Source organism: Onychomys torridus, chromosome 18, assembly GCF_903995425.1.
Source record: "Onychomys torridus chromosome 18, mOncTor1.1, whole genome shotgun sequence".
In the NCBI taxonomy this organism is placed as follows: Eukaryota; Metazoa; Chordata; class Mammalia; order Rodentia; family Cricetidae; genus Onychomys; species Onychomys torridus.
The window spans coordinates 57865199-57888963 of record NC_050460.1 but is presented as its reverse complement, the minus strand read 5'-3'; the positions used below and the strand labels follow the sequence as shown (position 1 = coordinate 57888963).

General features: G+C 47.1%; 1 protein-coding gene across 2 annotated transcripts in view; it reads left to right on the top strand.

Annotated features, from left to right (window-relative positions):
* Pcnt (pericentrin) overlaps positions 1–23765 on the top strand; it is a 104624-nt gene that overhangs the window by 62597 nt on the left and 18262 nt on the right. Inside the window, exons 26-37 of one of the 2 annotated variants that reach the window (XM_036167324.1) lie at positions 2303–3163; positions 4780–4959; positions 6365–7051; positions 8237–8333; positions 8598–8764; positions 10130–10294; positions 12812–12979; positions 14570–14762; positions 15613–15835; positions 16008–16158; positions 17611–18060; positions 22799–23043. In XM_036167324.1, coding sequence (XP_036023217.1) covers positions 2303–3163; positions 4780–4959; positions 6365–7051; positions 8237–8333; positions 8598–8764; positions 10130–10294; positions 12812–12979; positions 14570–14762; positions 15613–15835; positions 16008–16158; positions 17611–18060; positions 22799–23043 — 3587 coding nt within the window. Of the gene's footprint in view, positions 1–2302; positions 3164–4779; positions 4960–6364; positions 7052–8236; positions 8334–8597; positions 8765–10129; positions 10295–12811; positions 12980–14569; positions 14763–15612; positions 15836–16007; positions 16159–17610; positions 18292–22798; positions 23044–23765 lie in introns of both variants that reach the window. The other variant, XM_036167323.1, reaches the window with a different exon arrangement.

Sequence of the window (23765 nt, the reverse complement as noted above, 5' to 3'; positions counted from 1 at the left end):
AGAGACTCCCAGCTTGCACATACATTTCCATAGTTCCAACATGGTTACAGTAGTAGGTCAGTTCCAAACATGGTTTATGTCACTAGGTTTATGTCACCAGGTTTTTGCGTGTAAGAGAGTTTCAGGAATGGTATCTTTTTGATATTTCTTTGAGTTGATACAATCATGTCATTTTTCTCCGTTAGCCTGTTAATATAGTGGACTGCATGGTGACATTTTCAAGCATGGAATCAGGCTCACATCCCAAGAGTATACTCATCGGCTTATGGTGCATGCCTCTATGTGCAGATTTTTTCTGAAGTTATTCATCTGTCTCCACCAGGGATATTAGCCTTCTTTTGACCTCTGATTGAATTTTTTCCTCCTTTTTTGTTTTCTGGAAAAGATAGCCCATGATTGGTAGTATTAATCCTTAAATGTGAAGTGGAATTTTTGTTTGTTTTATGTTTTGTTTTGTTATTTGTTTTTGAGACAAGATCTTTCTGTGTAGTGCTGGCTATCCTGGAGCTCACTATTTAGATCAGGCTGGCCTTGAACTCACAGAGCTTTACTTAGCTCTGCCTAGGATTAAAGATGTGCACCATCATGCCCAGCTGGAAAGTAGAACTTTCCAGTGAAGCTGCCTTTCTTTGCATTTCCTTACTAGTTATGGAACAAGTAAAATTAATTTCCTATTGAGAAATTTAGAGCCATTCTTCCTTGAGTTTTTCTGTTTTGTTTTGTTTTTGGTCTGCCCTACTTTTTCTTTGCCTAGTGTTCTAATTACTGTATATTTTTCATGTTGTGGATAATTTAAGCCATGCATATGGTTTTTTTTTGGACATGCTCAGAATCATCCTTAAAGATCCTTTCATTGGTCTGTGCCTATGTGCAGCACACAGAAAAGGCGAGCAGGATAGAGCTTTATGTGCATGAGAAGGTGTCTTAGTGACTTTCTATTGCTGTGATAAGACACCATGACTAAAGCGACTTAGAGAAGAAAGCACTTATTTGGGGCTCACAGTATCAGCGGGTGAGAGTCCAAGACCATTATGGCAGGAGCATGGCGGCAGGCAGGGGGCATGGCGCTAGAACAGGAGCTGAGAGTTTTCGTTTTGATTCACAAGCAGAGGGCAGAGAGAGCCAGCTGGGAATGATGTGGACTTGAAACCTCCAAGCCTGCCCCCAGTGACATACTTCCTCCAACGAGGCCACACCTCCTGATCCTTCCCAAACAGTTCTACTAATTGGGACCAGACATTGAAACATGTGTGTGTGGGGGCCATTCTCATGACATTCATGTGCATTGTGTATGTGGTGTATGATTGATACCATCCAAACCAAAACCAAAATCAGTAGGCTTTTTTTTTCCCCCACTGGTGGGGGAGCCATTGTTTTTTGTTTGTTTGGTTTTTGGGTTTTTTTCTTAGACCTCACTATGTCAACCATGCTGTCCTCTGCCTCCCAAGTCCTAGAATCAGAGGTGTGCAGTCCCACTGGCTTTTCTTTGTTTTCATTTGGTTTGTATTTGTGTTTGAACTGTGAAGTAGAGCTAATGAGACCATATATTGTTATTGGACCCTTGACATTTTGGAAGCAAAATATGAGGCATTGTTTGAAAATTGGTTAGAATTTTTGTGGTTTTGGTCATTGCATGTTATGGTATCTGGAGTTGAGCCATTTACTGTTTTTGAGGGTTTAAGAAGCTATTTTATATCTAAGTTATTTTAAAGTTAATTGGGGACGAAGTTAAACAGCACAGTGTGAGTGCTGTCTTTCATGCCTAGCAAAGGAGGTTCATGCCTACAGTCAGTAGTGTTAGAGCCAGCTGCCATGTATGCAGTGCTCACTCAGGCGGTGGAGGGAGGGGGTGTGGTTTATTCAGTTCATCATTGCAAAACCTCTGGCCTGTGTTCTCACCTCAGTTGTTGGCATGACACCTAGAGTCTAAATGCAGTTTCAGGAAGCTCCCACAAGTGAGTTCCCAGCTAACAGGGTAAGGTGTCTTGTGAGTGTAGTAGGAGGTGTGTCGGTCTCATAAGTAGGCACAGAGGAGTAAAAGGCAAAAACCACCCTCAGCTGAAGAAAAACCAGAGTTAGAGTTTCTGAGTTCAAACCCAGAGCTTTAGTGTAGGGAACCTGTTGAGCTATGCTGGGGTTTGTGGGCATCCTTTGTCTGTCCCTGCAGAGTGGTATAATGTTCAGATTTATAAAGCCACCTGAGGCTAGTGCTGGTTTACCCCTGTCTCTGTGCTTCTGTCCTTCTGCATACTGGTAAGCTACTTTAGTTGTTACTACCTTATGACATGGACTTCCTCTTCAGGTTGTGCACAGTAGAAACTCTGAAATTGAAGAGCTGAAAGCCATCATCGAAAATTTGCAGGAAAACCAAGAACAATTGCAGAAGGATAAAGCAGAAGAAATTGAGCAGCTCCATGAAGTCATTGAGAAGCTGCAGAGTGAGCTGAGCCTCATGGGGCCCAAGGTGCATGAACTCAGTGATCACCAGGCTAGCAATCTCCACAGTGAGCTGTCCTGCCTCCATGCAGAAGGCCAGCGTGGACAGGCTCTGCGAAATGAGCTGGAGGCTGCACAGACAGCCAAGGAGGTCTTTGGCCAGCTTCTGGCAGACCAGGCTCACGGACACAGCCAAGCCCTGGAGGCGCTGCAACAGCGTCTACAAGATGCGGAGGAGGTTGCTGCAAGACGCTTGGCTGAACTAGAACGTTGTGTGGCCCTCAGAGAGGCTGAGCTTGAAGGCATGGCCTCTCAGATCCAAGAGTTTGAAGCTATCCTGAAGGCAAAGGAAGCAGTCATTGTGCAGAGAGATTTAGAAATCGACACCATGAACAAGTGGAAAGTAAGCCATTCCCTTGAGCTGGAGAGCATCCTTTTGGCTTTGACACAATTCTGTCATGCTCTGGAACAGCAGACCTTTGCCACCCCAGATGAGCCTCCTGAGCTACAGCAGCTGCGAAGGCAGTGTGCTGGCCTCAGCCACCAGCTACAAGTGCTGCACCGGCGTTTCCTGAGGTGCCAGGTGGAGTTGGACCAGCAGCAGGCTCAGGTAGCATCTGTTGGCTGCTCATGCCCTTGTGCGGACACACAGGCTGAACATGGTGGTCAGTTGGAACAGGATGATGTCAGCTTGGTAGCCTTGGCACCCCACAGCTCAGCTCCACAGGTAGGCCTTGATCATTAGGGACTACACAGTAGGTGGCCTTCTGTTTCAGAGCTGGAGGTGGGGAGTGTTGCCCTGGGGCCAGGCAGGGATGCTGGGTCGCCATCCTCGTACCCGGTGCTTCAGTCTCTTTGAATGACTTCTTTTTATTCTGGATACTGGGCTGCTGCTGCCATTAGAGGCTCCTGACAGGGCAGAGGAGAGCCTGGGGACCATCGGTTCCCCTAGTGAGTCATACTAGGTCATCATTTTGTGAAGCTTTAAAATTATTAGCATTTTAAGTCACTTAAGCTTTTTAAAGCAGTTTTTGTTTGTTTATTTGTTTTTTGTTTGTTTTTTTTCCCCTCTGAGACAGGGTTTCTCTGTAGCTTTGGTGCTAGTCCTGGACTGGCTCTGTAGACCAGGCTGGCCTCGAACTCACAGAGGTCCACCTGCCTCTGCCTCCTGAGTGCTGGGATTACAGGTGTGCGCCACCACCGCCTGGCTAAAGCAGTTCTTTTAAAGTTTTGGGTGCTATGTATAGAGATAAAGAGCTCTCTTGGTATTAATTTCATGGGGTTTTGTGTGCTCCAGTCAAATGGTTTGTTTTTAATACTCCTACCCCATGAACACCATTTTAAGCTCATTTTATTTTGGAACAGAATGCCCTACTCAAGCCATCTTTTGTCTATCTGTCTGTCTGTCTATCTATTATCTATCTTTAAAGATTAATTTATTATGTATAGTGTTCTGTCTGCATGTATGCCTGCAGCCAGAAGAGGGCACCAGATCTCATTACAGATGGTTGTGAGCCACCATGTGGTTGCTGGGAATTGAACTCAGGACCTCTGGAAGAGCAGCCAGTGCTCTTAACCTCTGAGCCTCTCTCCAGCACTATTTATTATTATTTTTAAATGAACAGTTAAACACACAGGGTGCTCAGGACACTGGTAGAAGGAACCAAGGCCAGTCCGAGGACCTTGGCTATTGCTCTGCCCATACCACTGACAGCCTCTTTGTTCTTTTCTTTCTTTCTTTCCTTTTTTTTTTTTAAGATTGACTTATTTTATACATGAGTACTCTATCTGCATGTATATCTGCAGGCCAGAAGAGGGTAACAGATCCCACTAGAGATAGTTATGAGCCACCACGTGGTTGCTGAGAATTGAACTCAGGACCTCTGGAAGATCGGCCAGTGCTCTCAACTGCTGAGCCATCCCAAGCTCCAGCCTCCCAAGCTACCTTTTAAATGGTGGTGCACGCCTTTAGTCCCAGCACTTGGGAGGCAGAGACAGACAGATCTCCCCATTCGAGGCCAGCCTGTCTACAGAGTGAGTTCCAGGATGGCCAGGTCTACACAGAGAAGCCCTGTCTCAATAAGAAAAAAAAGAGAAAGAAAAAAAGAAATGTTCCAGTTTGACTTTGAGTAGAACTTTCTGGATTAGCTGTCTGACTGCTTCTGTCTGCTCCTTTTCCCAGCTGCTCAACTCTGTGGCTCCTCCCACAGATGTCCTCAGCCTGATGTGCCTCTGCTGTTGCTGCGCAGCACTGGTGCTGGTGGGGGGGGGGGGGCGGTCTGAGGAACAGTCCCTGACTAACCCAGCCCTAGCTTAGGAAGCTCTCTGTTTCCTCTGCTCAAGGATAATCTACAGTCTGCCGAAGTCCTTGCAACTCTAAAGGATGCCAGTTTCCACAAGGCCGAAAGTGTGATGTCAGTGCTCACAGCCTGCCAGAGGCGGCTGGAGGCAGAGATGCTGTTAGTGAAAAACGCAATGCACTTGAGCCTGGAGGATGACAGCGAGGCGCTTGGAGGGATGCAGGTGCGTGGGCTTATTGGAGGTATTGGGGGATGCTGGTGTCAGGTTAGATGCACTGGGCCTACCTGTCCTCTGTTGGGCTAGGCTCAGCACATGGGGGTGCATCACCACAGAAGGGTAGCTTAGCCGAAGTAAGAGTATCCCACGGACTACATCCGTATAGTGTGGAACCTCCTCTGAGTCCATGCGTCCTATTAATACTAATACTCCATGTTCATTCTGAAGTCTCTTACAAGCTTTATTTAAAGACACACATTTCCTGCGGTCTGGCCAGGTCTGTTTTGTTCCTGTGAAGATCAAATTGCCCCATCTCCATCCTTGAGATTTTTACCATGCTCTACCTCCATTGTCCCTGCCAGTGTCTCTCCAACTTTGAAAGTTGATTTTGAGCCTTGTTCCTCCCCTTGCTGCCCTCTCCCAATCTTTTTTACTCTATGAAAGGTCAGTTTCTACTCTGGGAAAGAAGGGTCCCTTGGGGGAACCTTGGATTGTTTCAGGGTCAGGGTTTAATGAGGAAGCAGGTGGCAGTGCTTTCCAGGCCCCGAGTGTCCAGCAGCCCTCACCTGGGATCTGCCTTCAGGTAGAGGGGCTGCTCCCTGTCCTAGACAGGGAGTGTATGCCACCATCAATCCCTCTCTTAGAACAAGTTCTTCCTGGTGAGTGGTGCCCAAGTCCCACTCACGACGCTTACGAAACAGGCCATGACTCCTTAGCCACTGGTAGGACTCAAAGGACTGCCAAAGCTGGCTGTTCTCATACCTGACACTGGAAACCTTGAAGACTGTGATGGCGCCTCTGACGTGAGTGTTGTGTACATTGCTAGAAGCTGGAGCCCAGAACTCTTGACCACTCCTGCCTGTGTTTTGTGCACATGGTGTCTTAGAACATGAAAGGTTTAGAGTTCCACAGTTGGCTGGACCCAGGCTAAGAGCGGGACCTGGGCCTGGGCTGTGATTCTGAGAGATGTTTGTATCCGCCTCAAGAGTCCTTGGAACACTCAGGGAACACTCTCTGTGCAGAAACTCTCACCAGCTTGTTAACAGCAGACTCGCCCTGTGCTCTTACGGTGCCTCGTCTGTGTGCCAGGTGTGTGCTGACAAGGAAACTCCACATTCTAGTCCCTTTTCCTCCAGTCAAAACAAAGGAAAAAGAAAAAAGATGGAGTCCTTAGGAAACCATCACAGTCCTTGGTTATGATGCCTGTCTTTTAGGTAAAAACAAAACAAAAAACTTAAATCTTAATTCTGTTTTTCATGACATTAAATAAACTTGACATCTAAAGTGTCTGGAGGGTTCATCATGGATCCTACCCATAGGTGCTCATTGTCTGAAAATGGTTCAGAAACACCAGAGAAATAATGGTATTGTAACTCAGTCGCTTCACTTTGCATATTCTCTTCACTCCTAGGCTAAGGAAAAGCAACTGGAAGATGGTCAGCTGGGCAGTGCCAACCTCATAGTCCAGATGAAACAACTTCAGGAGAAACTGAACCACTTGGTGCATTCCATGGCCTCCAGGGACACCAGCATAGAAAATCTTAAATCACATCAGCCAAACCTGCCAGAAAATGGTTCAAGTAATAACTGTCATAATGATGAAGGAAGCAACGTATCACCCCCTGTCGATGCATTTAATGCTGCTAGAACTACGTGGGATGTCATTGATGCTGTTAAAAATAATCAGGATTTGTTGGTCCCAATTGAAATGCCAAGTTTTCCCACTCAAGAACCATTAACACCACAAGGCGGACCTCTTTCCTCACAAATCAGTGTGCACAGTGACTCCCTCGATACTGAGGAGGCTGAGCCCCAGAAGGACTCAGTGAGGGCCCTGGACCTGTCTTCCTGGAGCTCCCCCGAGGTCCTCCGGAAGGACTCGACCCTAGAGCCCCAGCACAGCCTCCCTCTGACCCCCCGGACAGGTCCAGTGAGCCTGCACAGTGCGGACACCTCCTCCCAAGACTGGACAGACCCTCTGCTGCTGGCCGATGCGTCAGGGCTGCTTTGTTACCCGGGCAAGTCAGCAACAGGACAAGCCCCGCTGTGGGTGCTGGCTCCTTCGGCTGAGAACCACCATGTGGAGAGGCTGGCTACGGTAGGTGTCTCCCCACACTCCTGTTGCAGCATTTGTGGGTGGTCAGTGTTTTCGTAGCCATGCATCACAGCAAGTCTATTATTGGCTCATCTGACTGTAGGTGCCTCACAGTTGCTGAGGAGCCTGGTTTTCCAGAAGAAACCAGTCCTATATCTTGACTGTTTGTAGGGACACTTAGATCATTTTAGTTATATCTGAAACATGAGGTCTGTCATGCGCAGATATTTATGGGGTGTGTCTTAACTCATGTTGATTCTGAGTAGCACAGTCATAACTCTGGTGTAATTTACAGAAGGACTCATTATCTGAAATGTTTTAGGTTTTGTGTGAATGCGTGAATGTGGAGCCCAGAGGTCAATGTCATGGTTTCCTCACCACATTTGCTTTCTACCTTATCTTGATCCAGTGTCTCTCACTAAACCAGAACTTTCTATTTGGGCTAGACTGGCTGGCCAGCAAGCCACAGGAATCCTCCTGTCTCTACTTCCAAGTGCTGAGATTATAGATCTATTCCATCCTACCTGGGTTTCCGTGTGGATGCTGGAAACTCACACATACTACTCCATAGCCACAGCCCTAGATTTATTTACAGTAATAATCCATGTGCTTGGTGCATGGCTATACATGTGATACTGATTCATTTTAAGAACACTTCAATTTATTATTTTTTAGTTTGATTACATTTTTCCATTTTGAGATGTTTTTAGATGAAAATACTTTGGGGGATACATGTTATCTAAGATACCCATATGCTATGATTTATGCTCAAATTTTAAAAATCTGGGTTATTTGCTAGTGGCTACTTTAAAAGATTATTTTTTAAAGATTTTTAAGATTACATTTTATTTATTGTGTTTATGTGTGTGTGTTTGTGTGTGGCACATAGAGGTCAAAGAACATCTTGTGGGGAATGTTTTCTCTTTTTACCATGTGGGCCCCACGGTTCACACTCAGGCTGCAAGTGTGACCTTTATTCACTAAGCCAATTCTCCATCCCTTAAAAACATTCCCAGTGCTGATTGAGTTGTTGGCAGCACGTGTTCCAGCATGTCCAACATGTTTGCATGTTCTGAATGTTTTGAGCTGGGTTCTCTGTGGGAAGCTGATATGTTCTGACCGTAGTAAGTTTCCATCTGTTGTTATTTACTGTTTTGTGACCATCTAAAAATCTGCCTGTCTGAATAGGAGAAGGATGTCGAAGACTTTATCATAACATCATTTGATTCTCAAGAATTGTTAACATCCCCTCATGAATCAGCAAGAAGTGATGGGAGTGGGAAAAGTGAGTCAGTCACCTTTTTCTTTTCTCACTGTGTGTATGCGTGTGTAAGGAGCTGAGATAACCCTGAGGTTCAAGTTTAAGTCACAGACAGCACATCAAATGTGCAAAATGAGGTTTTCTTCCTCCACTTCCTCCCGTTGTGTTTTACAAAATTTGTTTAGCTCCTTTGCCTGGTGTGCATAGATGTTTTATGTGGTGTGAGGGCTGTAACTGTAGTTGGAAATGGAAGTTGTGGCTTCAGCTCCTGACCCTGTGTGCTCCTAGACGATGGCCCAAGCAGTGCTCCGATGCTGACTTTGGGCTCAGGAGGAGCCGAGACTCCCACCACCGATCTTGCTGCTGCGGCTGCTGCTGCTCTTCCTTTCTCTAGAAGGTTCATCCAGTCACCAGGAGCAATGAAGGAGAAGGAAATCCATGCAAAGCACATGAAGGTAAGGTCCAGGAGCACGGTCAGCCCACAGTGAGATGGAAAACCCGCCTTTCCTTGACTAGCCTACACCTCTCCCTGTCCAGGTCGGCCTTAGCCCACTAGTGGGCACACTCAGCCTGAGGCACCACGGTAGCAGGAGTCCCAACTGAAGGCCATCTCTGTGGGCCCATGCCAGCCCCACAGGTGGTGGTGTCCCCTGAGGTAGAGGCCTTGGAGCATCTCACTTGAGGGGCTCCGAGCTGGCTTGTCCTTGTTGTGTCTGCACTCTGGGGAAGAGTACTGTCTTCTGCAGAGAGAGGTGCTACTTGTTACCATTGAACAGGTTTGCCATTTAGGTCACCATGGCTAGGGCAGCAAATGATATCATGCCGGTATGGTGTCGTAGTCAGATAACAGTATCCCAAAACAATGGTTTTGTTTTTGTTTTTTGTAACATGGTCTCTGCGTAGTCCAGTCTGGCCTCTTAACTTAACCTGCCTAATGCTGAGATTGTACATTGAGCTATCACACCTATCTCATTAAATTGTTTTTTTTGTATGGGTGTTTTGCATGCCAGAAGAGGGCATCATGTCCTATTATAGATGATTGTAAATTGCCTGCATGTTGTTTGTATACCACCTATGTGCCTCTTGTCCATGATGGCCAAAAGAGGGTGTCAGATCATCCCCTGGAATTAAAGTTGCAGATGGTTGTGAGGTGTCATGTGGGTCCTGGGAATTGAACCTGTGTCTTCTAGTAGACCAACGAGCACTCTTAACTGCTGAACCATCTCTCTAATCCCACCAGTAAATACAACAATTTTAATGTTATTAAGAATTCTGAAATTACATTAAAATAAAACAGTTTCTTTCAGAATGGGAACCAAGGGACTGGGGGGATTATTCAGAAATTTCACAGTGGCATGAGGGTCTGAAGGTGACCCTCACACTCACATAAACCAAGACAGGGCACCTTGTTCCTGTCATCTCAGCAGTGGGTAGTCAGTGACAGGAGGTCCCCCGGGGTTCACAGGCCAGCCATTGTAGCTGACATTCCTGCTGAGCTCCAGGTTTAGTGAGAGGTTCTGTTCTGAACAGTAAGGGGAGGGAGGAGTGATTGAGGAGCATGCTTGACATCAAGAGACCTCTGGTCTCTGTCCACATATGTATGGAACGAACGCGCGTGCGCGCGTGCGCGCGCGGAAATTGGAATAACTGATCTGTGTTTTATTTCTTTGTGAGAGGTTTTTAGTGTTTTCTGTTTAAGCAACCTAACAATAAAATAATTTTTTAACTTAAGTTCATGAGCTGAGGTGGTGGTAGTTCAGTGCGTGGATGATGGTTGGGGCTGATCTGTCCATCTTCCTAATGTGTTTCTCCTGCTGTAGGCTTTGCTGCAGTTGGTGTTTGATGAGGGCCATCAGATACTGGCCTTGTCAGAGAGCCAGGACCTCCCGAATTCGCTGAGCAAGGGTGAACCACATGACCCCCTGGATGGCCTTCCAAGGGACAGGCAAGCCCTTTTGGAGCTGACAACTGACAGAGAAGAGAAGGTAGGAAATTGCTGGTTCAGTGAGTGAGAAGGAGCCAAGTCTAGCGACAGGCCTAGGACCTGCTCATAACGTGGGTGGGCCGCCATGTCTCTGATCAGCATACCTGCTCCTGGCCATAGCCCCAGGAAGCACAAAATAACCCAGCAGGGCAGCTCCATGTAGCTTTGGGCCTTTGCAGACCAGGGTCTAGCAGGTGCAGCAGCAGGAAGACAAGGAAAGAGTGCCCGTTACATTAGTCATGTTTCTGTAGCTGTGATCAAGGACGGCCACCAAGGCAAGCTCCAGAGGGAGAGTTTAATTTTGGCTTATGGTTCCAGAGGGATAAGAATCCTTTTGCAGGAAGCAGCAAGGGGTGGCAGGAGCCGGCAGCTGAGAGCTCAAGTCTCAACCACGGACATAGAGCAGGAAGTAAACTGTAAGTGGGTAAAGCAAGCCTCTCCCCAGCAAGGCCACACCTCCTGCACTTCCCCAAACAACGCCACTCCCCCACCCCACCCCCACACTACCCGTGCCCCCCAGACCAAATGTTCAAATGCCTCAGACTATGGAGGACACTTCACATTCAAACCACTACACCCAGGGTTTGCTCTAACTCACTTCACTACTTCCGCCAGTATTAAAAACAACACACAAAAAACCAGTTATTATGTGGGGAGGGGGTGCCACATCATCTGTGTCGAGGTCAGAGTGTACGTGGGAGTTGATTTTCTCCTTCCACCATGTGTTTCCTGAGGATTGAACTCTGGTCATCAGGATTGGCCATAAGAGCCTTTGCCTGTGGAGCCATCTTGCTTGCCCCCTAATTATTAGTATTTTTTAAAATTAATTTATTTTGCACATATGAGTATTTTGTCTGCGTGTATGTTTGTACACTGTATGTGTGCCTCGTGCCCACAGAAGCCAGAAAAGGTGTTGGATCCAGTGGTACTGGAGTTAGACAGCGATGAGCTGCCATTTGAGTCCTGTGGAAGGCATCCGCTGTACTTTACCACTGAGCCATCTCTCTAGTCACTAACACCAGTATTAAGATTTTCTTATTATTATTTCGGAATTCTATACATGTTTTGATCATTTTCACCCCGCTTCAACTCTTTTTCAGATTCATCCTACCTTTCTTTCCTACATACCCAACTCTGTGTGTGTGTGTGTGTGTGTGTGTGTGTGTGTGTGTGTGTGTGTGTGTGTGTGTGTGTGTGTGTATCCTTCAAGACAAATCTTCCCTGCCTAAATATTCTTGGATGTATGGTTGTTTTAGTTAGGGTTTCTATTCCTGTGAAGACCACAGAAACGCTTGTGAAGGAAGACACTTATTTGGGGCTGGCTTACCGCTTCAGAGGTTTCAGTCCATCATTGTCATGGTGGGAAGTTGGTGACACACAGGCAGGCATGGTGCTGGAGAAGGAACCTAAAATTCTGTATCTGGATCAGCAGGCAGGAAGAGAAAGAGCCACTGGGTCTGACTTGGACATTTGGAACCTCAAAGCCAAGCCCCCACCCACATACTTCCTCCACCAAGGCTACGCCTACTCCAACAAGGCCAATGCCCTAATCCTTTCAAATGATGCCACTCCCTAAGAGACCTCTGGGGGCCCTTTTCATTCAAAGACCCCAGTGGTCTCCGCTGGTGAGTTGTCAGCTTACCAGGCGCTGTGCTCCTGTAGAGCTGGTGTCCAGATTTTGGTGATAGTGTTGCCTCTCACACCCTGAGTTATGCTGGGCAGTCTGGTTTCTGTTACTCTCCGTCTACTCAGCTGTCATGGTAAACACACAGACTGAATGGTTTAAAGTTTCTGACCTGTGTGGAGGCTCCAGGCTGACTCTGATGAGAGTTCAGGACTCAGTTTGCAGTTACTTCCTCCTCCTGCAGCAGAGAGAGGATATAGAGATAACCATGTGTAGCTAAAGTTCTCCTGTGTCCTGTCCAGACCGCAGCCACTCAGACCCAAGTAAACACACAGAAGCATATATTAATTAAAACTGTGTGGCCATTAGCTCAGGCTAATTACTGACTAGCTCTTACATGTAAACTCAGCCCATTTTTGTTAATCTGTATGTTGTCACGTGTTCCGTGGCTTTACATGCTGCTCCCTGTACAGCAGGCTGGCATCTCCCAACTCAGCCTTCCTCTTCCCAGAATTCTCCTTGTCTGCTTATCCCGCCTATACTTCCTGCCTGGCCACTGGCCAATCAGCACTTTATTTATCAACCAATCAGAGCAACATATATTCACAGCATACAGAAACACATCCACAGCAACCACAGTGTTGTCAGATGAAGCCCCACGTTGTGATCATGGTTAGTCATAGTGTGCTGTCCCTCACTTTGGGAATTAGGACTGAACTACTTGGTGGGACACATTAAGTTCGTAGCACTTGCTATGCACACTGGGGAGAGCACAGGGACTGTGTGTGTGGCGGGATGAGAGTTTAAAGCAGGCGCCTTGCACGTGCTAGGCAAGCCTCTGCCACGGAGTCTGCACCCCAGCCCAGCACTGAGTCTCTTGTTTCTCGTCTACAGGAGTCTTCGGAAGCACAACTTACATGGAATGAGGAGCTTTTGCAGGCCATACAAGAAGTGTTTGCCAGGGAGCAGGAAAATGCTGAGCTGCAGCCGAGAGCCTACGGCTTAGACCTAGGGGATTATAACGCCCTATTCAAGAGGCTGGAGAAGGTTATTCAAGAGCAGGTGAGCAGCAGCCTTGAATCTAGACTTTGATTTACTGTAGCACAAATCTTAAAAGGTCTTATTAATAAAAAACAAAAACAAAACAAACAAACAAACAGACAAAAAACCCGGAGCCAGGTATTGGGGTGAACGCTGAAAGATCAGATTAAAAATAGAACAAGCCACAGCTAACTTAACCTTGCAACTTCTCAGCTAATCTTGTTTCCTCAAACTGGAAGCCTTTAAGTCCTCACCCGAATGGATCTCTGCTGAACTGCTGCTAAAAGCCTAAAAGATTAAAATGCCTCTAGTTCTGGGTCCTCAGCCTTCTATACCTTTCTGCTTCCTGCCATCCCTTCCTGGGATTAAAGGCTTGTGACTTTCCCAAGCAAAGATATGAGCTCTCAAGTGCTGGGATTAAAGGTGTGTGCCACCACACCTGGCTCTGTTCCTAGTGTGGCCTTGGACTCACAGAGATCCAGACAGATCTCTGCCTCCCAAGTGATAGGATTAAAGGCATGTGTGCCACCATTTTCTGACCTCCATGTCTAATCTAGTGGCTGTTCTGTTCTCTGACCCTCAGATAAGTTTATTAGGATACACAATAGATCAACCACAATTGACCACCTTCTGGAGGGTATAAGGAGTGGGGGGAGGTCTATCTTTTAGGAAAATATTGGTTTACATGTTTTTCTAAACTTTGGAATGTGGTGACCACTGGCTGAGGAAACCTTGTGTAATATCATGCTTTCACTTGTAAGTGTGGGTTTTGACAAAATCTCAATTGTTTTACCAATAAAGACTTGGGAGCCAGATGCTGGGGTGGAATCCTGCTAGCTCAGGTGGGGAAAGCACCTTCCTCTTCCCCAATATCCCAGAAAAAGACTCCTCCAACTCGGTGTCCTTCCTTCTACTTCCTGTGTCTCTCTCGCCCTCCTCCTGACTCCCTCTTACTCACTATGGGTTTTTTCTTGTTCACTTCCTGTCAACTGGTTGTTTGCTCCACCTCTTGACCTGTGGTTGATCCTCTTTACAGTATTCAAGCAGAAAATTCTTGGATTCAAGGTGTATGCTGGGGCTGGGCCACACCACAGCTAGAAGGAGGTTTTTCCAATAAATAACACAATTTCAGGGTTTACAGCATGATTAAATATCCTGTAACAGTTGGCACTAATGTGCTTGGTGGATTTTTCCCTTAGTCTTTCTCCCCTGGACATAACTGACCAAAAAAAATAAAATAAAATGAAAATAAAACAGGCTCTCTGTGCTCGCCTGTTTTGCTAAGCACGCTGCTCATGGGCCAGAGGACATTAGCATGGTAGGACATCCTGTTGTGTCACTGCCTCTAGATGAGAAGTCTAGACTTGAGGTTGAGGTGCTGATGCAGTACTACACTGGGTCTAGATGGTCAGGGAAGGGGCTTAGAGGTGAGGCCCTGGGCCACTGTGCGCCTGTTACACCCTTACATGTCGCCAGATTTGTCAACAACCGCGCTGGAAGCTGAGGTTTGAAAGGATGGAGCTGTGCAGGATGAGACGTGCCTGCCTTCCTCCTAGCCTGGGTGTTGGTCATCAAGCATTTACACCTCCTCTGTTCTTCCCCATTGTCTAGGGAGACCCGCAGAAGGTCCAGGGACAACTGTGTCTGCCGGACAGGAGCAGCCTGCTGTCTGAGATTCAGGCCCTGCGTGCTCAGCTCCGCATGACACACCTACAGAACCAAGAGAAGCTGCAGCAGTTGTGTGCAGCCCTGACGAGCACAGAGGCCCGTGGGAGCCAGCGGGAGCACCAGCTACGGAGACAAGGTGGGTGCTGCTGCCACCTCGTGCAACTCACCCTCACCTGCCTCACCCCTCTACTTAGAGGGATGCTTGAGGCAGTGGGGATTGCCAGGCCCTCAGATGCCCTGAGTGGGTGCAAGTGTTTAGATCTCAGTGGAATTCTGGGTCTTGTTGCATGTAGGTCTTCACAGTTAATATATGTTGTGAGGGAATTTTTTATAGACAGCATCTGTGAACAAACTGAGCCTCTCTTCTCTAGCCATTGTATTGCTCAGGCCTTGGCCTGACAACCTTCCTGATGTTCAGTTGTTTACCCTTTGGTGCGGGTCACTATCTCTGCTTTGGTTTGGTTTCTTTCGGGTCGTGTGCATGTCCGGCTGTTCTCAGTGTTTCGTCTGTTTACAAGCATCCTGGTCTGCACTCTTGGACTCTGTTTTTGATTCTCGTGTTGGCAAAGCACTGGCCTTGTAAGAACCTGTGTTCCCTTCTGTGTTTCAGAGGACTCTGCAGAACCAGGCTAGTTTCTTTCTGAGTTCTGGGAGAATTTTAACAGGGAAGCCATGTGGCCTTGACTTGTCTCTGTTGTAGGTATGTGTGTGAGGTTGGGTGGTGTTCTAGGTCTCAGGGACATGTCCTGACCAGGAGATTAGCACCTAAGGAGAAAGTGGGCTCAGAAGACAAAGGGACGTGTCTCCGAGTGGCTGTGGTTCCCTTAGAGACAGTGGCTTCCAGTTCACAGAAATACCATTTCTCCCTCACAGGACCCCATCGCCGCCAAATCACAGTCATGTGTGTATTCACTTGCTTCATGTGGTACACTATGGACTTCCGGCTAATGCCGGCTAATGCTGTCTGATGTTTTCGTCTTTCTCAGTTGAACTTTTGGCATACAAAGTCGAGCAGGAAAAGTGCATAGCCCATGACTTACAGAAAACCTTGAACCAAGAACAAGAGAAGGCGAGCGATGTCCGCAAGCTCCTGATGGTGGAACAGAGTGCAGTACAGGATCTAAAGTCGGAGCTGCATGCATGCAAGCAGGAGAACACAAGGCTGCTGGAGTCCCTGGACAAGGTGCAGCAGGAGGTCCTGCGGCTCAGGTATGGCCCTGTGGCGTGACTGTGGGTAGAAGTCACAAGGTGGACCTTCGCCCGCTTCGGCTGGCCGGGGCTGTGGGAGCTTTTGGCTTTAGATGTGAGGCTAATGAGAGGGGTCCCCGCCAGAACGTTCCCCTTACACGGGGCTGCTTGCTACCCATTGTCTCCCTTCCAGAGCCATGCTGGACGGGAAGGAGAATGAGCTGAAGGTTGTACTTGAGCAGCTGGAGTGCCAGCGAGGGAAGGAGCGAGCCCTGCAGGCGCAGCAGGAGGAGCAGCAGCTGCGGCACCTGCAGAGCGAGGGCCGGAGCTCCAGGGCCCTGGAGGTGACTGCTGTCTCACTGTCTTTAGGACCACAGCCGAGAGGGACTTACGACAAAATAAGGCTGTGTTGCTATTTATTTATGTTTGGTTTTTCGAGACAGGGTTTCTCTGTGTAGTTTTGGTGCCTGTCCTGGATCTCGCTCTGTAGCCCAAGCTGGCCTCGAACTCACAGAGATCTGCCTGCCTCTGCCTCTGCCTCCGAGTGCTGGGATTAAAGGCGTGCGCCACCGCCGCCCTTGTTAGTAGTTAGTATTAAAGTGGAGTCAGGGCCTGGGCTGGTGTACAGGATGTGCCTCCTAGTCTAACCTTGGAATGTGGGGTAGATCTAGCTGGGTAGAAAGGTTGGATGTGGTATGGAAGGGGTTTGGGAATAGGACCCTATGAGAAGCCTAGACATTGGTGGCCATGCAGGGTAGTCAGACTAGTTCAGGGCATTGTAGGTGGGACCTGGGTATCCCTGGCAGGCTGGAGAGAAATTGTTTGTGGAGACTCGCTGGGCTAGACCCTAGAGAGGGATGTGTGAGACCTTTCTGGTGGAGCGGAGGCGGTGTAGAAGGGACCTCAGGGTGGTGGCGGCAGGTAAGGCAGCTCTGGGTAGAATCCTAGCCATATTTTGCTGCTCAGGCAGGGGTGGCCAGACTAGGCCAGGACACTGGAAGTAGAACCAAGGCTGCATTGGAAGTAAAACAGCACCTGGCGGTGGCAGAGGTGGACATCTGATGCCTTGTGGATTGTTGATTGCTCCTAGCTGTGGTCTTTGAGCATTTCCATTGATTTTTACTTACTTAGTTTTTAAAGTGTTTTAATTTAATTTTTGAGACTTTCATACAATATGTTTTGATCAGATTTTTCCCCCTTACCCATTATAATGTTGTTCTCTTAAAAGAAAAGTGCGCGCACGCGCGCGCGCACACACACACACACACACACACACACACACACACACACACATACACACAATGGAGTCTGATTTGTTTTGGTCTGCTACTTCTGAGAATGATGCCAGCTCTGGAGTGTGGCTGATGTACCCAGTGTCATACAACCTCCTTGTGGCTATCTGGGTGATGCACAGTGTCTACGGTCCTCAGAGCAGATAAGTGTTAAGCATGTCGAGTCTGTGAGCCACAGGTTCAGCAGGTGCCTCATAGCTCAGTCTTTTGCTACGGTGTATGACTTTAAACAACACATGTCAGGTGTGTCTTTGAGCATCCTGGCGTTTGGGGATTTCTAAGAAAGGGAGAAAGGGACCCCTCTTGATCAAGATGTGTGCACATGCTTACTCAATACTTCTCCCACACAGTATTTCATTTATGCAGACCTGTGTGGTCGGATTTACCCATAGGATAACTTTGGAAAGTTCTGATTTCTGAATGAAAGTATAAATAAGAAAACCCGTCTAGATCCTTTTCCTCTCAGAATTAATTGTCACAATCTTGTTTTCTCCATCAACATAGGAGTTAAAAATGTCTTTGGAGAAGCAGCGTGCTCAAAATAACCAACTGTGCGTTGCTTTAAAACACGAGCGTGCGGCCAAGGACAACCTGCAGAAGGAGCTACAGATCGAGTCCTCCCGCTGCGAAGCCTTGCTGGCCCAGGAGAAGGGCCAGCTTTGTGAGCTGCAGAAGAGCCTAGAGGCTGAGAGGAGCCGCTCGCTGGAGCTTTCCGAGGCCTTACAGCATGAGCGGCTCTTGACGGAGCAGCTGAGCCGCAACGCGCAGGAGGCCTGTGCCCGCCAAGAGACCCAAGTGCAGCATGCCTTATTGCGAAAGCTCAAAGCAGAGAAGGCTCGTGCCCTGGAGCTGGAAACCATGCTTGAGAAGGTGCAGAAACAGGCTGCGCATATACAGCAGCAACTGGAATCTCAGGCTCAGGAGCGCTGTGTAGAGCTCAGGAAAGAGAAGGAGGTAAGTGAGAACCTGAGATCAGCCGTGGATGCCTTGCAGACTCACAAACAGGAGCTGGGATACTGTCTGGAGAGAGAGAGGGAGAAATCAACTTGGTTACAGGCAGAATTAGAACAGTTATCCACAAGAGGGAAAGAGCAAGAAGGACGCACGGACGCACGGAGGATGGAGAGGAGGTCAAGCCGAGCAGACGTGGAAAAGAAGAAGTTGCAGAAAGACAAGGAGAGGCTGGTGAGAGCAATCCTCCAGCAGATCATAAGTCTTCACCGGTGCTAAATGACCGGCCGGAGGTCCTGACGGTTCCTGGGACTTATTCCCGGCCTCCCTCCGTTCCTCTTTATGCTGACACCACTCTAGCTTTGTGACAGGCTTTGGAGTCAGAAGGGTGATTGCTCTGTTGTTCTAAGTAGTGCTGGGCTCTTGGGGCGCCCTGCAAGTCTTGAGTTTGAAAATGGTCTCGCTCGTTCTGTCTTTCTTTCTTTTTTTAAATTTTCATCGAATTTTTAGGTTAGCGTACAAAATAATGAGTGTCATCCTGGTATTTTCATTCACGTGTGTCATGGTATTTTGTTCTCGTTCATTGCCCTTCACAGCTCTGCACCTCTCTGCTTGGTTCTTTCTCCCCTAAGATCCCCCCCCCATACGCAGTCTGCTTTCATAGCATGTGCATCCCATTATCTTCTTACTCGCCTCCTTTAACATCTCTTCCTCTCCTTTTGTGATCCCACTTTTAGTTTCTTAGACACTTACATGCATAAATACATGCATGCATATACACACACAGCCATGTATATAAAATTTAAATTTTTCTCACTGTGGCTTACTTCACTTAATATAGTGAAGTCCAGTTTCATCCATTTCAGTTCCCTGCGTTTCATTTTTCTTCATGACTGTACGTTCTGTTGTGTATGTGGAACACATTCTTGTATCCATTCCTCTGTTGATGTATGTCTAGGCTGGTTCCATTTCCTGTGCTTGTGAAGAGTGAAGTATTTCTTACTAATTTTTGCAGTTCTTTATTAGTTCTAGATATTGATCCCTGCCTATGTGTGGTTAGCAGGTTTTCCCTCCGTTCTCTAGCCGTGTTCTGTACTCCGTTACAGCCTTTGACCGCAGAAGCTCCTTTCATGTAATCGAATTGTCCGGTTTGTAACTGTGGTTCTGTGGTGTAGTTTGAGGTCAGGGATTATGATCCCTCCGGCATCCGTGACTGTTTGTGCTCCCATAGGAATTTTAGGATTTTTTTGTTTTGTTTTAGTTGTGTAAAGAATGTTGGGTTTTCGATGGGGATTATATTGAATCTGTAGACCACTGTCCTCAATGACAATTCTATCAGTTCAGTGAGCATGGAGAGTTCTTCCATCTTATAATGTCCACTTACTGTCTTTCTTCATTGTCTTAAAGTTTTTATTGTAGAGGTCTTTAACTTCCTTCTTTATGTTTATTTCTAGGTTGTTGTGTTTTTGTTTGTTTGGGGAGGGTTTGTTTTGCATTTTTGAAGGTATCACCCCCTCCATTTCTTTTTTGGCAAATTCTTTATTGATAGATAGAAAAGTTACTGGGTTTTGTGTTTGTTTGTTTTGTCTTTTATTTTTTGTATCCTGCCAGTGTTTCTTCCTGTCTGCAGGTTTGTCTTTTACTCTGTGATAGAATATTACAGTGATTGGTTTACACCGGATGACCAGCTGTTCATTCCTGTTAGAGTTCCACCTGGTCGTGGTGAACAATTAATTCTGTTCATCTGCTGTATTCAGTGTGTTGTTTTCTTGTTAGAATGTTTGCATCTGTGTTCAGAAGGGATATTAGCCTATAGTTTTATGTTATCTCTGGGTTTAGGTAACAGTAGCGATGCCTTTCTGGGCTGGGCTGGGAAGTATTCTCCTTTTTATTTATTTTTCCTGAAATAGAGTCTCTCTGTGTAGCCCTGGCTATCCTGGAACTTGCTATTTAGACCAGAACCAGTGGCTTTGTCTTTAGCAGTTCCAAAAGGAACATTTGTTTCTAAAAACAAAGCTGCACATTTCTAAATGTTCAGAACAATAAATCAGACTAACAACATTAGCTTTGTAAATGCTCATCAGGGATGTGCTTAATATTCTACTATGAGAGGGTTCCCATACATCAAGTCCCCTGATCTAAATTGGGCCATCTGTGATGTAGAGATGCATTCTGTCCGAACAATTTAGGAAGTCTTTGGAAAGTGATGACACTCCAGTGGGGCTCCATGTTTGTTGAGAAGTCACTTGCTGTTCCCCATGCCTAGCCCAGGGAATCCCTGACCTGTCTCTGTGAGTCTTTGAGACACTTTGTGTTAGTGGAACCTCCCAGTATGTACACTCTTGTGACTGGCCTGTGTGTCCGGATGACTTTAAGGTTTCCAGTGAACATACATACACCACATTAAAGTTTATTTTCTGTGTGTGTGTGTGTGTGTGCGCGCGCGCGCACGCGCGCGCGCATGTGCATTCAGGCTGTACTGAGCACGTGGAGGTCAAAGAATAAATTCGTGGATTTGGTTCTCTCCTTCCACCTTTATTTGGGTTCCGAGGATTGAACTCAGGGTGTCAGGCTTGTTGGCAAGCACCTTTACCCTCTGAGCCAGTGTTCCTCAACCTTCCTAACGCTAAGACCCTTTAATACAGTTCCTAATGCTGTGTGACCCCCTCAACCGTAAAATGATGTTGCTACTTCATAACTGTAATTTTGCTGCTGTTATGAATTGTAATGTTAGTATCTCATATGCAGGTTATCTCTGATATGCAACTCTTGTGAAGGGTTGTTCACCCTCCCCACCAAGGAGTCATGACCCACAGGTTGAGAACCACTGCTCTAATCCATTTCACTGGTCCTTTTTTTTTTGCTGCTTAAAAAAGTTCTGAATTTTTTTAATAGTTGAGAGCACTGGTTGCTCTTCCAGAGGACCTGGGTTCAATTCCCAGCACCCACATGGCGGCTCACAATTGTCTGTAACTCCAGACACCTTCACACCAATGCACATAAAATCAAGTTTTAAAAAAAGAGCCAATAAAGGCATTAAAAAAATTCTCCAGGTACATACTTTAATACTCAGACTCAAAATTTGTATGAAAACTTTTCTTAGTAGAAAGTCCAACTTCAGCAACAAATACCACCTCCAAAATAGTTTGTAGTATTTTTGTCACTGCGCATATAGAAAACATAAATGGTCTTAGAGGTGTGGCTCAGAGGTGTAGGCAGGTGGACCATTGTGAAGTAGTCAGGCCAGACCTGGGGTGCCCTGCAGGATGCAGCATGTGGCTGGAGCCAGGACGCTATGCTACCTTTGCCTCCCCCCCAATCCCCAACAAGCATCTCCAACCAGCACAGTTCCGGAAAGGTCTTCACATTCAAGAACCAGCCCCCCAGGCCATTTCCATTCTCCAGCAAACCCTTTTGTTTCATTTTGATTTTTTTTTTTTTCTGTAAAAATGAAAGATGTCTCAGTTGCTTAGAAGTAATTAAAACAAAGAGGACGTTTCCTGTTGTAGTAGCAGCATTTCATGGCGGCACATCTCATGTGCCTCCTGCTGGAGGTATCTACCTTGCACAGGATCAGTGTGGTTCGATCATAGCCCCATTTCCTAACCTGACTGCCAGAGCCTGGCCTGGACATTACAGGCCGGGGCCCTCTTTTCTAAACAATGTCTACTTCGCTTTACTTACCTGGGAGATTAAGAATGGTAGATCTCTGCTTGCTAATGGGGTAGAAACACTGAAGTAATGTCAGCAAGCTGTGCCGGGTGTGACGCTGCAGCCCGTCTCCCTGAAGCCTTCTGTGGGCTCCGGTCTGACTCTGAACTCTCTCTCCAGCAAAGCAAGCTCATCTCTGTCTTTGTCTTGCAATTCCACACACACCTTTTGCACAAAAGGTCCTCTGGTACCCCTGAGGATCTGCAGTGCTGTGTGGTATATTAGATAGAACGCCTCATCACTGTGGCTTTTCTGAGGCGTTTTTTGGCCTTCCCTGAGGCACCTCTGTTCCCCGCTTACCCTACTTGGTAACTCGACTCCACCTCATCAGGGAGGGTCCAGGAATTGGTTGCCCTTTACCCTGTACCCAGTCAGAGGGCTAGCACCTCTACAAAACTGTGGCACTGGTCACTTCCGTTTTATAAGGCTAGTAGGTTGAGTCAGGCTCGAGGCTACAGGGCCACCACTGGCAGGCATGATTTGTCATGTACATGTTGTTGTCCTTCTCCGCTGACTTGTGTGTTGGGATGTGCATAGACACAAATGAGGTTCAGCCTGTGTCAGCCTGTGTCAGCAGGCTCCTCTGCTGATTACCCGAGGGCTGCCCTTGGACTTGGCTGTAACCTAAGCTGAGACTGTGGTGTAGACTAGGCTGTGCTCAACTGTGTTGACGATGGTGAGTGGATTCATTGTCGGAATCTGGGTAGAGGGCCAATAAACAGAGTGTAGACACCTTCTTCAAAGGTGCTGTGGTTGGTGTGTGTTGGGTTTTTCCTGTGAGGTACTACATGACACTGCTGGTCTTGGGCCAGATTAATTGTTGAGGACTTGTTTGTTTTGAAATGAGGTCTTGCTATGTTGCTCTAGTTGGCTTTCGTTAGACTTCCTGTGTACATCCAGGCCAGCCATCACCTCCTGATCCCCTGCTTCTCCCTCCCAAGTGCTGGCTGTAGGCCACTAAGCCCAACAGCAAACAGTCTCTTTTGGAAAACTGTAACAGTCTTTTCCATTGTTCTTGCCCTTGTGACAGCGAGAATTAGAGTTACAGCGGCAGCGTGATGAGCATAAAATCGAGCAGCTTCAGCAGACGGTGAGAGAGCTGAGGTGGAAAGAGAAGGTGACTGAGGGGGGTGGCCCTGGCCGGAGCTCCCCCCGCCTGGGTTCTCTGGAGCTGGACCATGTTCAGGAGCAGCAACAGGAGCTGGAGAAGATACGGCAGCAGCTCCTCTGTGTGGCTGGGCTCCTCATAAGCTTTACCAACTGCACTGTGGACAGGTATGCACGCACACGTGATAGCCAGTGGCCACCACTACCCACCCCCATCCATTCCAAATTCTGGAGTTTAGCTTATGGCATGTGCCTGCAATTCCCACACTAGGGAGGTAGAGACAGGAGGACCACCACAAGTTCAAGACTGACCTTGTCTACATAGTTCCAAGCCAGCAAGGTCTATATAGCAAAACGATTTAAGTGGAAAAAAAATGAAGTGTTTCTCAGCTTTGATTTCAGGACCATGTCTTAATGGTCCCCTGCACAATTTCTTATTCCATGAGTTTAATTGAATTAATGAGCAAGATCTTCTAAAGAATGCAAATAAAACCATATTTTCACATTGTAATGTTACAAAAAATCTTGTTATTCATAGTCTTCAAGTTGTGCTGAGATTGGTTTTTCACATGCACCTAGATGTGGAGAGTCCAGGCCTGGGTGCTCCCTCAGCTTGTTTTCTTACTGTGTCCATGCCCACCAAGGTGGGGTGCTGTTACCAGCTGGGATAGCTCCCTATCCGGACCTGGATTTGATTCATTGAATACCATGATTTCTGGGCAATTTCATTTAGAGAGCACTTCAATTTTTTTTATTATATTTTATTTATTTTGTGCATGTATTCTGTGTGGGTGAGCGCATAGGGGTGAAGGGACAGTTTGTTGAAGTCTGTTGTCTCCTTCCACCAAGTGGATGAGCAAACTCAGATGGTCAGGTCTGGCAGCAAGTGC